Here is a 14,663-nt window from a genome sequence, read left to right on the forward strand (position 1 = left end):
GAAATGCGCTCTGTCTCCTTTCAACTGTTGTGGATGCTCTCCACTTTGATTTCTATTCTGTAAACAATACCACCCGAGTGCGATGCTAAGATAGTCCCTTAAGCAAGTTCACCGCCGATCGTTTTTCCGGTGTAGTACTTACTTCCTAAAATTATTGTAATGATGAGACGTTAACATCGAGTTCCGTAAGTATGCTGTGGTTGTCCTTTCGTGAGATACAGTTTATTGAAAAATAAGTGATTGAAGATTTAGCGTTGATGGTACTGAAATTTCTGGACGGTTGATACGGGAAATAGTTTCTTCGAGGAACGGATAATGCGTGATTTTTAAAACTTGATTTAATTAGGATGCTCGCGGGACCACATAATTTGAACGGATAATACGGGAAAATGTAGTTTCCGGGAACGTATAATCAAGGTTCTACTGTAATGCGCTTGGATAACTCACTGGCAAACCTGTCCTCACACAATGAAATTTTTAAAAAAGTAAAAGTTTACTCAAAGACAAGGAAAAATCTATACTGGCTCCGATGTGTATATTAACATGTCTTAAATTACGATAATCCTACCCAGGGAAGATCCTTCTTCACTGCGTTCTTTCGTGAAATGTCCATACATCTTTCCTAGTTCGTCAAATGAAAACCTACAACCTGTTTTCCAGTCAGTGACCGGATCAGGAATGAAATGAATGAGGCTTTGACCCACTCTTTTACTAACCTTTTAAATTCTAGTTTGTGGCTAAATGGATATTATGATATTTAGTTTCATTTCGTACCATTAGGGTCCAATGACAGAGATGTTAGGCCCCTTTAAACAAACATAATCATCATTTACCACCAAATAGGGTTGCTTCTTTTAAATCTACCCCTCCTATTGCTTCATCGTAAGAAGGCTGAGTTTTTTCAATCCCTTGTGCATTTTAGGTGCAAATTGGATGTTTGTTGTGGAAATCATTATGACCTCAATCCTTATCTTTCTACACTTCAGTACCATCCTTCTCTTTCACAGTCAATACCGTGGCGTTGGAACGTGCTGCAACACAGTCACCTTTCTTCAGCCTTCCATTCTTATTTTCCAGCGAGTGCCATGGTTGTGTTAAATTTGGAATTGTGTTACTTGTCATGAACACCTTATGACCTTTGTTCAAAAGAAGTTCTACTGGCTTAAACATGATTTTAGTGCTCTTCAAATTGTCGTTAAACATTACTGGATGTAGTCGCATTACTGCCAGCTCCTGTCTACACAACGAAATGCTGTAAATAGCCAGTGTTACATTCAAGAGTTGAGATTTACCCTAAATTTTGGGGCTTTTGATGTATTGTATGATCTGAAACCTAGTCTGCCTTTCCAGAGATTAAAGACTGGTCTGCAGTGATATCTCCTGATATGTACACATTTTGAAATTTGTAATTTACTCTGCTGAAAATTTGTGTGCATTTTGATTAGTTTAGCCTCGCCTGTAGATAATTTGTGCTATTGTCAACATATCTAATTCCTTCTCATGTCAGAACTTTAGGAAGGCCGTCAATCATGAATTCTATAGATAATCTGTTGGATTTCCTCTGGAAAACATCAGCAACTTAAGCGTGCTCTAGAAACATCCTTAATTGGCCGTTTGTTGACAGTGTACTTGAATTTTTTTGTTTAGAACAGTATGACATTGGAATAACACTTTTCAATGTGGAAACTGCCGTTGTGATTGCTCCAATGATTAAACTTGCTGTCACTTTTCTCTAACTTAGCAGAACGAGATTTCATATCTAGAATTTTGCTCTGATACTCTGGAACAAATTTGATTGAAGTTTATGAATATGTGGTGTCAAACATTTTGAGTTGGCCTTTCCAGAATGTGATTCACAGAGCATTTTTAAAGGGTTCCAGTGTTCTAAGACCCTTGATACATTCTGTATATGAAAAGTACCCAGTAGAAACATGCTTAACCCTTGCTGAGCGGATAAGTTTTTCTAGTGAGCCTAATTATTTTTTGTAAAATTTTTTTGTTCCTAACATGCATGAAAATGCAAATATGTAAGTACTTTCAGTTTTATTAAGTCATTCATACCCGATTTCGGAAGGTCAGCTTGTAGGTATTCATATAATCTTGGTAAAAATAAATCATTAATTTCTGGTTATAGTGTAAAAATGGCGCAAGGCCCAAGAAAGTAGTTTCGATTAACTCATTGCGGACCGTGGACGGAGTAAGACGTTCAAGCTTGCTCCTATGCTGCGGGCCGTGGACGGCGTAAGACGTTCAAGCTTGCTCCTATGCTGCGGGCCGTGGACGGCGTAAGACGTTTAATGTTCCGCGGAACAACGCTATTTATATTCGTCATCTATGCATTCTTACACCTTAGTCAGCGTTACTGGTTGTAGCAGGAAGTTGGTTGACCTTTTTTAGATAACCCTTGCGTTGAGTGGGCTCACGTTTATCTTTGCTGTTTTAGCGGGAATATCTTAGCACTTCCTCGCGCGTCAAGATGGTACTTGAGACTGCAGTGCAGTGCGTGTCGTTCTTACCAAGTGTAGTATAATGGCTTATAAAACAAAGTTTATTACGGAAGATTAATTATTAGATATTTCACAATGATTATTCTGGTGATGAACTTAGTCCTGAAATGGACTCGGATAGTGAAAGTGAGAGTGACGAGGAAATTCCGATTCCCGAATCCGATTGGCCTATAGAGAAAAGTGAAGTGCCTAATACATATCATCCTAGTTATTGTCCACCCGTACCACCATTTACAGAGAATTCAGGTATAAACGTTCAAATAGAAAATAAGCAGGATATGTTGAGTTTCGTGAGTATTTTCATGTATGACGAATTTTTATCAGTATGTGTGTGAGCAGACCAATCTATACTCAAGTCAAGTGATAACTGTGGTGCCCTGGCCTTTGACAAAGAATCCGATCATGCAATTGTGGAAACCGATCAGTCCAAAATCCTGATATAAAAATGCACTGGACCAAAGACCCTGTTCTTCATACTCCGATATTTTCTATTGCAATGTTCCAATTACGCTTCCTTCATATTCTTTCATTTCTTCACTTCGGCAACAGTAATCAGATAGGCTGTATAAAATTAGACGTATTTTGAAACATGTGACACCAGATATCACACCTTAAATATTTACTAGAGGTAAGCACAAAGTATCATTTTTCTAACATTTATAGTTTAGGAGTAATTGTAAATGTATTAAGTGGTGCAGGTCATGAGGGCCGGGCATGAAAATGGCCGGTCCAGGCAATCGAGTGTCCCGCTCAGAAGCAGGTACTGAACATGTTAAAATCACTGAACAACTGAGCTGCCTAATTCACTTTCTACCGAACTTCATAAAGCACTACGACTACTGCTATAAATATTGAACTGGAAAAATCACTAATAAACATGTACAGTATTTGACACAATTTTATACACATGATGTTGAGTCTTCCCTGACAGTTTACAAAATTTCATGTGTGTGATACATTTCAAGGCATGTATCGGGGTTGAAGAATGGCTTTGCTGTGTGTATTTTACAATAATAATCTCTTTTCTTACTTTTTGGGCCTTTCAGACAACACAGGCCATAGAACCCAGGTATTCATCATCACTATTTAATAATTGTGACTATTTCACTATTGTATTGAATATATTTCCGCGACAGTCAAGGTGAGGGAAACAAACAAGAATTAACCATTTCCGCTAAGTTCTTGGAAGATGAAAACTCGGGACAGGTGTGAAGCTGTTTATCACTTCTCTCATTAAACAGCCCTTGCCTTTAGCCTGCAGTGACCACTCGGGAAGTTTGTTCAAGAAAATGTTCCCCGATTCGAAAATAGCTTCAAAGTCAAGTTTATGAATCTCATATTCACTATGTTCCGGATTGACGATGTATAATTAATTAAGGTTGATTTTTAATTTTTTTTTTTAAGAGGATTTTTTTGCAATAGCTTCAAAGTAAGGTTGTGTGAGAACAAAAACCTCCAGTAGACGTAAAGGTAACCAAATTAATGAAGTACTAGCTCTTTGCCCTGGCAGCTGATTGCAGTAATAATATGAATGACAAAAGGCTCTACCCATTACTTGTGTTTCTTTTCATATGGGAAACTATGCAAATTTCAATTATAATTCTTACAATTCAGTAATGCAATGACATTATAGGTAAAGGAATATTCAATGTTTTGGGTGATGAACTGAAGAAGGGGGGCATTCTGTGGGATAACTGTGGAGGTTTTGTATGTAACATTGTGTTTCCTTGTAAATATTAATATTGAGCACTTCTTAATTGACATTTATTACTGTTTGCTGAAGGGTTCAAAGAGGCAGAATGCTTTAAAGGTATGCCAGCAAGTTTTGGGCAAAAAGCCTGACAAAATTTTTAACCATAGCCAAGCGTTGCAAGTCTTTATCCGGAATCCGTCTACTCTTGCCTGTTTATCAAGAATTTTCAGGTACGCAGTTTTGCGACCGCATGATTCAGCTGCCCGAGGAACATTTTTCCAGAACTACCATGGATTTTTCTAGGTAAAATCCCCATTTGCCTGGACTATTAAGATGGTTGTGTAATTTGAACTAATAAACTGGGAAGGTTTTGTTTCTGATAATGGATAATCAGGATTTTTCTGTAAATTGAAGAGGTACAGAGTTAGGTTGATAGTGGTTTGATTTTTGTTTAAGGGGCAAAACAGCAGCATGGAAGTGTTCCAACTGTTCTACAATGAACAAATCAACTCCAGGAAGAGCAGGACCATTTAAAGTGGGAAAATGACATTTTCAAGCACCCAGTTAATGTCAATGGGAACCGGGGGGGGGGGAGGATATTTAGGGTGTGATTGTGTATCACTTGCATATATTTCTCCTGGAGTAAATGAACTTGGTGCTACTCTTTATACTCTAGGTGTTAGCTGCACTTGTTGGGGATATGCCAGTTATCATTTTACTGAAATAGGTGAAAAATGAAAGGGTCCAGTCCTCGGAGGAAAGAAATGAAAGGAGAAAAATGACACTGCCTATGGCTTGTAATCTTAATACCACTGAGAATAGAAAATATTAAATTAGGTAGAACTGGAAAAATTAAAATTAAAACTTTTTAAAAATGGGTTTGGATTTACAGGCCACTCACTGAGATTCTCATACCTTACTCACATATTGTTTTGAAGAGAAATGTGGAGAATAAGATAGTTAGGGAGAGGCCAAGTCGTATAAAGAGACATTGGCACGATAGGGTTCTATAGAGCACAATAAACCCATCTATAATCTAATGACTCAAAACATTGACCCTATTATACACACTGTTTATAGAGATACACTTGTTAAATCTTCTTTGTAGCATGTTTTTTTTTTTCAGTATCAAACTTGGAAGAATTATCATGGGAACTCGAATGTAATGAAAGCATTTCTATTTTTATTTTGTTTTCTTGTTGTACTTCAATATTTTATGAAATTGTTTTTCTTAATCATCCAAACAGATATGATGGATCGGTCTCGTCTCGAAGGCCGAACAATTGATGTGTGCCTCTTCTACTAGGTAATATGTGCTGAGGCAGACAAGTGCCGTATAATTTCCTCTGTCAACTTGTCATCCCGTGTTACTTGCAATTAAAGTTTATTCACATTGCTAGGGACTTAGGTAGTGTTTAATTGGAATCAGACTGCTAGCTGTTGTTTTTGGTGTTTAACCAGTGCTAGTATTTGTGACATTGTATTTGAGGTGTCATGGTCTGTAATGTTGACAAAAGTGTCGCTGTTTTTGATCCTTGACGAAATGAAATGAAGTACATTGATGTGGGATTTATATTGATAATTATCAACAGTAGTGCATCCATCATCAGTGCATCTTATTTGTGGCACTTCACAGTGTGTATCAGCTGGTAGGTTAGGTTCATTGTAAGTCACAACATTCTTTTAATAAAAGGACTATTTTACTGGAAACAGGAAGACTCCATCTCGTTCTGATGTAGTTACTTGAGGATTTTTAATGTCTTATGTAGCTGTATTGTGGTTGTACAAATTTCATCATAAAATAATATTGCTGTCTTCTCACTTGTCTTGTATGCTGGAAATAAAATGTGGTAGTCTTCCTAGAGAAAGTTGGATTTCGTTCTTGTGTCGGTATTTATTTCTTGCTCCTTTGTTCTTATGTGTAAAAGGTTGTGTTGACTGGTGCTTGCTAATACCAGTAAATTCCTTCTCCCATAACCAGATTGAAGTTGTGAGAGTCTTGATTTTTTCTCCCTTCTTCATATGGTGGTAAGTTCATACAACTGTGGTTCATGACTGGAAAATTCTTGCAGTTATTGCTATTTCATGTCAAGTTTCTTGTAATGGTAAGTTGTTAAAGAAACTAGGATTTGCCAGTTGCCCATCTAGTTTTCTTTTTTGAGTCTGTGGTTTAACTTAGTCATTCATAGATGTGATTGATACAATGAAAACAGTCTTATTTTGTTTTTACGGCATATATTCTTATATAGTATATGGCAATGAATGTGGTAAGTTGAAACTTTTCACTTTTGGATGTTGGACTGTTCTTTGTAATTCTTTGAAAGTATATCTAGAACTGTTGAAAATAATGTGCCATTGTTGATATAAGAAAATAAGTATTCAATTAGAATAATGACTGTATGATAAGCCATTGCAAATAGTGTATTTGCCACTTGTTGTGAAGTCTTTGATGAAGTCTTTAGTAGAAGCAGTTTTGTCTGTTTGCTGCATTGTAAATTAAGCATTAATTAGTGCAGGGTGTGATTTACAGCCTCAGTGGCCATTGATGTGAATGGTAAATTCTCGTTTCTTGCTTGATGTATTTTTCAGGTAATAGGAGCAGCATTTATAGTCTCCAACTTTGTCTGGCTAAAATTTCTGAAATTATCACAGTGTTTGTGTTATTCTATACATGGATGGTATAGTCCATACAGATGTTTTTGGTGTCTGCTACCTCAGTCACTAACATGAGAGAATGCAGTTGAGCTAATCGTGTAATATATTTCTCATTACATGAATTGGCTTTTAAATCGCATTAAATTTTCAGTCTCACTTTTCGGTGAACTTGGTTGATGGGTCCCAGGTACATAAATTCAGTTTGTGCTGGTGCTCTCTGTTAACATTTCCATGCTAGTTGTTGTTCATAACAATGCTTCACAACGTGTGGTTGTTATTACTTACGGACAAGCAGCTGTGTATGAGTTATGCATATATTGTTAATGGTCAATTGGATTGGATCTTTCCAATTTATTAGCAAAGATAGGGTTTGCTTTTAGGTCTTACAAGCTATGATTTGTGCTTGATAAAATTACTGTGATGGGTCAGTCATGATGAAAGCAACTTGGCAACTGGCATTTTAGTAGCTAAATACCTGTGGTGGTGATTTAGTAGTGGCAGTTCTTGAAGGTGGTTGGTGTCCACTGTTTTGTTAAGCTGTTCCTCCAGTGTTCCAGAAATTTGTATTTATGATGGAAGAGGACATGAAGAGCAACCAAGAGGTAAGATAGAACTTACTGTGAAGGGAATTTGGACATCAATATCAGTGTATCCTCAGTGTACTTATTTGATTTGTATTGGTTGTACTGAGTGTTTTTCACATGCATGCTTTCAGCATTCTGCTCCAAACAGGATACTATATAGGTACACTTGTGTAAAAAGAAAAGAAAAAAAAAAAAGCATCTCTGAGATGGTCAACCAACAGTGTTACTAGCTACTACATTTACGACATACCTCCCTTAAGCATCCGTGGTTTTATCTATTGATACCCATATGTTAATGTTGCCCACACCACTACTAATTTTTTTAAGTGAATCTTCGTAACACAAAGGTAGATCATTTCTTCTGTGTTATTTAGTGTGGAATAGCGTACATTCTGCACCTGCCTGTAGTGTTCCTGAAGATTTCATTGTTTGCTTTGTTCAAGGGAATGTTGGTGGATACCATCATTTCACACAGATCTTTTGAGATGACATCTGGCAAGCGTGGAATGTTACCCTCACCAGATAAAAGTAACTTTCTGTTGTACTGAGCTTTTGGCAAACTAATACAGTGCTACAGTTCTTCTGGTTCACCCTATCCCAGTTTTGTTGTAAATGAAATAATATTCCCTGCTGTTCTTTCTGTCGATTACTAAAATATTATTCCTGAATCTTTTTCACATAGGTATTCAGCATCACATTTCACTATGCTTAGCTTTCAACATGTTGACGTTCACTAAGGTGTTCAAGATATCATTGTCCCTCTGTGGGTGGGGGATGCAGACGAAGATACACCCAGAGTATTGCCTGCCTGTCGTAAGAGGCAACAGAAGGGGGTCACCACAGTATGATCGAATTAGAACCATGTGACTACTTGTTAGTCTATCACACGAGGAACACCCTGGGTAGCCTTTACTTGTAAGTAGTACCACTATCTTAAGTACACAATAGCAGACGTGCCAAGACACCCGAGTTTTCATCGTTTCCCCCGATCTGATCGCCGGGACCTATCTCTCGATTTTCAGAGCAGTATCAGTAGGGGCCTTATTTTTTGGTCAAATAAAACTGTTGATTTCAGTGTTAAAACTGACACTATTTCGGTAGGTATTTCGTGAAATAAATTGTTACACTGATCGACGTTTCCTGCGAAAGCCTCCTTGTAGTAGTGTATGGGGTAGATGTAACTAACTTTGTGATAGGGGGTTTGAAATTAAACTCTTGCAATGTATCATTGTTATTAAATCCTAGAAAAGCCAAATACGCAAATTGTTATAGAAATAAATATATTAATCACTGGTACTTCGAAATGAAGTTAGGTGATCTGCTGTGTGATATATATTTATACATAGCCTACATTTTTAGACGTTGAATTACTTGTTTCCAAAGTACAAACTAAGCATGGTTTCAACATTATCAGGATGCAGGGTTGTGCGACAGTCAGAAAGTGTCTTTATGTAAGCAGAGCTCCTCTCGCTGACCACATTAGACGTCCGAAACCATATTGGTATTAACCATAATGCTTGCGAACACTTGGATGCAAATTCACTGTGGTCTTTTATAAAACCTCCTAAAACTTTGGTAACACTGTCTTCTTTCACTTCATCAACCAGATGTGCTTTCATTGCATTTTGCTAAGTCATATAGCTCTGGAAGATGTTCATAGATATGCTCTTTTTCCCAGGTTGGGGATGAGTAGCTCAGATGATTAAAGCACTGGCTTTCTGACCCCAATTTGGCTGGTTCGGTCCTGGCTCAGTCCGGTGGTATTTGAACGACGTCAGCCTCCTGTCACTAGTTTACTGGCACGTAAAAGAATTCCTGCGGGACAACATTCTGGTATCTTGGCGTCTCCGGAACGCTTAAAAGTGGTTAGTGGGACATAAGATCAATGACATTATACTACTCAAACAGGTGATTTATTTACAATAGGCCTACCAATACCGTCATTTTACAGTAAAGACAGTATTATTTATCTTTCCTTTTATATTCATTCTCTTCCTCATGCCAGGATTATCCTATTTTTCTAGAGGATTGTTGGCTTGCATGAATGCTTTTTTTGTGTATTACAAATTGCTCTCTATAATTTTTCAACACCTTTACAATCTGTAAAGTATCGCCGATTGATATTTGCCGCTTATAATTATATTCATTTGCTTCATTCTGATTCTCTGCAGTGTATATGGCAGGTTTCAACTTTACGAATATTGCCGGTACACTATTTATACATTAGAATCTTTCTTGCAGCATCAAGTACATAGAACTCCTCACTGTTGTATTCTTCGGGCCTCGAAAAATCTTCTGCGACTTCAGTTTTCGGGATTTTCATACTTAAATGTTGGACATTCGCCGATAAATTTTGGTAAGTAACAAACTCTCATTGCGCACTGCTGTATCTACGACCGGTCTTGTATGTTGTTACGACCACAACACTATTTGCTGTAATCGATAACATATATCGATTTTTATCGACTGCCTTAGAGATCACGGAAATTAATACACACACTTCCGATACACAGTGTGTACCGCTTTGTGTGCATGTGTGTGGAGAATATACAGCGCTATCAAGGAAAAGATAAGGAAACTACGATAGTCAAGTTCTCAGAAGCATTTAAACGTTTATTGGAGAGCTCTTCCGGTGCCATTTCGAATTTTTTGCACCAAGTGGTGTATATTTTGCGATTATTTGCACAATTTGCGCAATGAATCAAATTTCATATATAGACAAGGAAGAAGATATCAAAAAACTCGTGCATATCGTTGTTACCAAAAAATATGGCCCCTAAGTATCAGTAATTTTCGTATTATTTGAAACTCCCGCGGATTTCCTCGTTCAGTTGATGTATGGCTGGTCGATGGTAGTTCTAATAATGCCAGGTGGTAGTACAGGGCACGGTGGCTAGTCATATGCTCCTCTTTGGTCTAGCATACATTCTCTTTGTATGCGAGTCAGGCGAGTAACCTAACTTCAGAAGTAGCATGCCATAGTTGTCTACTCGCCGGGCCAGGACCTCCAGAAGTGCTAGTGTTGTCCTAATGTTAGTTTTGGCCAAAATGTCAAAAAGGAAATATGGTGCAGTGTTGAAAAATGCTTATAGAGAAGAGGTTCAGTGCTTGAGTGAATCCAAGAAGGGTCTGAACTATATGTAGGTGTGATTTTTCAGTTGCGCATGGAGGGAAGTGTGATATACTCTAGGATATGCAAACGAAAAAACATAAGGAGAGTGTCCAGTGTGTAGAAAGAAACTAGAAACTGAACTTCTCATATAAAAATCAAGATGTAAATCCTGTGATGAAACCGAGGCGTTATTTACGTCATTTACCATAGAACCGAACCTGCCTGTAAATTCTGCCAATCACATGGGACCTTTGTTTCGCAAAATGTGTCTTGATTTGGAAATAGCTAAACGATATGGGCGTGCTAGAACGAAAATAGTGGCTATCATTACAGAAATGTACGTGGAAGAAAGGGTGAAAATTGTATCACATTTGCAGGTGAATGCATTTTCTGTTGTTACTGATGGTAGCAATAAAAGTAACTTGAAAATATATCCCATTGTAACATTTTTTAGACCTGAACTCATTGAAATTCAGAGTTGTCTACACTCTGTGCCTAATTTAGAAGGGGATGCTACTGCAGATAACATTGCCAATCTTTTACTCTCAACTTGTCAGGAATTCTGCATTCCATTAGAAAACTGCCTAGCTCTAGGTACTGATATTGCTCCAGTAATGGTGTGATTAAGGAATGGTGTGGCAGGATGTTTGAAGCGGGAAAATAGTAACTTAATCATCGTAGGCTGCTGTTGTCGCCTAATAATCTTACTGCAGAGAAGGGTGGGGCGTGCTTGCCCACAAAAGTAGATGAAAGTATAATTGATATATTTTATTATCTGGAAAGGAGTGCAAAGAGGAAAGAAAAGTTCAGAGAATTTCAGACTTTACACAACAGAGATCAGAAAAATTCTGAAGCATGTGCCTGCTTGATGGTTATCACTAAGATGATGTTTAGGTAGGATTTTGCTGCAGTGGGACCCTTTGGTTACTTTGTTCAGGAGCAAAATTGTAAGGATTCTCAGATGGGAACTTCGAAGACTTTACAAAATTCCTAAGTGCAGATGTGTCTTTTTTTTGTCTGAACAGGTGAAGGATTGTCATAACATTTCACCACACTCATTTGCAAGGAAAACCCAGTTGTCAGTTTCACTAAAAGAAATGAAACTGCTGATGACCCTAAGACCCATGCATTGTCACGTGAAGGACTGTTCATGTTCCTGTCACAAATTTATGTGAATCTTTTTGCCTTTTTTGGTATCTTTGAGAATCCAAACATAGCTCTTTAGTCAAGTATATCTCACATCCACCCATTGAGATCAGTTTTGGAGGAGCTATTGAAGAATGTGATGGCAAGGTTGGTGAAACCACACGTTATTACAAGTTCCTCCTCTCTCCTTGATGTAGATTATCATACTCCAGCAAATCAAAAGGATGATTGTGATCTGATGATAGGGAACTCTGGGTTTGTTTTAGTGAACACTTCGAAGTCTGAGGAAAAGTGCATATTCATTAACCCATCCCCTTTCCTTATGAACATCAGTTCTGGACCTTTCAATTATCATTTAAATGCTGGTGTTCATAAGGTCCATGCAAGACTGCTTAAATGATATCACTGCAACTACTGGCTCAAATGTTGTCAAACTCATAGAAATACTCAATCATTTCAATGGAGTGTGCTACTTTACAGTAAAAAATATGAACTACTCACTATAAACTCGCCTAGTAATTCTTGTTAGTGTGGAATATCTTGAAGCATTCAGGCATGCGAAGGTCTACTTCGCAGACCTTGCACTCCCATCTGCTTATGGTGGTTTTCTTTTTGGCTGCACACACTCGACATTGCCATGAAAGGTTTTGGACAAGCAGATTCCCATTTCCACTCTTCAACTTAGTTTTTTCTTTCGGTGCATCGGAACATTTATGTTCATAATATTTACATCTGCTGCTTCACTTGTATTACTATCACTAACTTCACTGAGCACAGATAAAGTATCCACATCACTAGATTCACAGGAAGAACTTTCAGATATATTATCTTCTTCTCAATCACTATGTAAGTTATCCAAGACTTCTCGCTCGGTAATAGCCTCGCGTGTGCTCATCTTCTTTCTCACTGAATACCCGTGACATCAGCTCAATGCGGTTAGTCCCCTAAACATGACTTAAATACAGCTGAAGAGACATCCTGCGGATATAAAGAATGATTGTAATGTCATCTGTTGAGTTTTGAATGTATTACTTTCCCTTTACCATCGATAAAGCAGGACGCTGCATTACCCTGTCTATTAAGACGGTTAGGTAAACCGGACGCAGGCTCGTGCATCTGTCGATTCGACGGTTAGGTAAGCCAGTGGGTTAAGTATCTCAGAAAGTGTTTCTCTTCATCATGTGACCATGTCCCATGACTTTATGTACAGTGTGTAAGGTTCTGGTCTCCATAACATAATCGTATACGATAATATTATAATACTAAATTTGTGCTACCGGTACTTCAGAAGGAGCAGTTTCAATTCCTGCCTGAAAGCCTAGTGAGTATACAGTGCCCTGAGGGAAGTGCCAAAAACCTGTTCAGTGATACACTCTTAAAAAAAAAAATGTAGTCCTGGACATAACGTAGACGTTTTGCAAGTACGAACGTTTGGCAAAACTTGTTCTGTCTTCAAGTGGAGCTACCGAAATGCGCGCTGTCTCCTTCCAATTGTTGTGGACACACTATGCTTTAAGATTTCCGACGATATTAAGATGGTCTGTTATGCAAGTCCACCGCCGAGTAGAGTAGGCTGCTTCCTCAAATTACCACAATGACAGACGTTAACACCAAGATCAGTAAGTATGCCGTAGCCATCCTTTCGTGAGATACAGTTTCTTGAAAAACGCGTGATTGAGGTTTTAACATTGATGGGATTGAAATTTTTGGACGCTTGATTCGGGAAATCGTTTCTTTGAGGAACAGATAATGCAGGATTTTTAGAACGTGATTTAATTAGGATGCTTGCGGGACCACGTAATGTGAACCAATAATACGGGAAAGCGTAGTTTCCGGTAACGTATAATCGAGGTTCTACTGTAGTCATGTGATCACTATGTTGAAGGATGAGAAGTCACATGTTCCTACAGTTCAGGTATGTCCAGTATTTAATATTCACATATAAATGATGAAAAATATATATGTGTGTAGGCCAAATAGAATTGTTAATGTATTGAATTATAATGTATTACTACATGTTTTGCCATCAGTGATGTGTCGTAATACGTCGTGATTCGCTGCCAAATTTCTCCAGATTTTTTACTTTTGAAAGTTGGCACGTCTGCAATAGGTTTTGATTAGTAGCAACAGAGTGAACCAGGATTGGATTTACAGTACCCGTGATTAGTACCACTACATGCGGAACACCCTGAGCTTACGTTGCCTGTAATTGGTGCCATTACGTGAGAAACTCCATGAGTCTGGGCGTTGCCTGTGATTAGTACCCACTATGTGAGGAACACCTCAGGATGGTACTAGTCCCTGTGATTAGTACACCTATGTCAGGAACATAATAGATTTGCGTTGCCTGTAAGTGGTGCCACAATGTGACAAACACCATAGGTCTGTGTCATGTGCGTATTACATTAACTGTGAATAGCACCCTAATGTGTTGAATATCACGAGTATACGCTACTTTGATTAGTAGTGCAACATAACACATAACCATGATTCTACTTTACTAGTGAAAACTACCCGTATGAGGGGCAGATTACCTGGATTTTGTACACCTTTAAACAGCATGCATCATTGATTCAGGATTGTGCTTCAGTGACTACTACTGTTGTTTTACAATAGTTTCTGGGAATGTGGGGTATTGCGGGTCAGATCCAGTGATTGTTTTAAATTCATATTCTTCCATTCATTCCTAGTTGTCACGTTTTGAATTCTGGTCAGTGGATTATTTTGGACTTCTAAATTGTCATTACATTTAGTCTCATTTCGTACCTTTAGGGGCCGATAACCTTAGATGTTAGGCCTCTTTAAACAAGAAGCATCATCACAAATATCACTGTGAAGTGAGAAACAGGGTCCACTTCCAGAGCTGGCCCAGAGTGGTGATATCCATAGGTTACGGCTTGTAATGTTTCGTGGTGAAGATATATGTTTAGTGTAAGAGAAGGCCCGATGGCCTTAACTATGCCAGT

General features: G+C 38.1%; 1 protein-coding gene across 1 annotated transcript in view; it reads left to right on the forward strand.

Annotated features, from left to right (window-relative positions):
* Positions 1 to 6,074, forward strand: part of rump (rumpelstiltskin) — a 187,770-nt gene extending 181,696 nt beyond the window's left edge. Inside the window, exon 10 of the mRNA XM_067137703.2 lies at positions 5,448 to 6,074. Within this exon, the coding sequence (XP_066993804.1) occupies positions 5,448 to 5,506 (59 nt within the window). The 3' untranslated portion in view covers positions 5,507 to 6,074. The remainder of the gene's footprint in view (positions 1 to 5,447) is intronic.
* Positions 6,075 to 14,663: the final 8,589 nt, after the last annotated feature.

The sequence above is a fragment of the Anabrus simplex genome, chromosome 1 (genome assembly GCF_040414725.1).
Source record: "Anabrus simplex isolate iqAnaSimp1 chromosome 1, ASM4041472v1, whole genome shotgun sequence".
Classification (NCBI taxonomy): domain Eukaryota; kingdom Metazoa; phylum Arthropoda; class Insecta; order Orthoptera; family Tettigoniidae; genus Anabrus; species Anabrus simplex.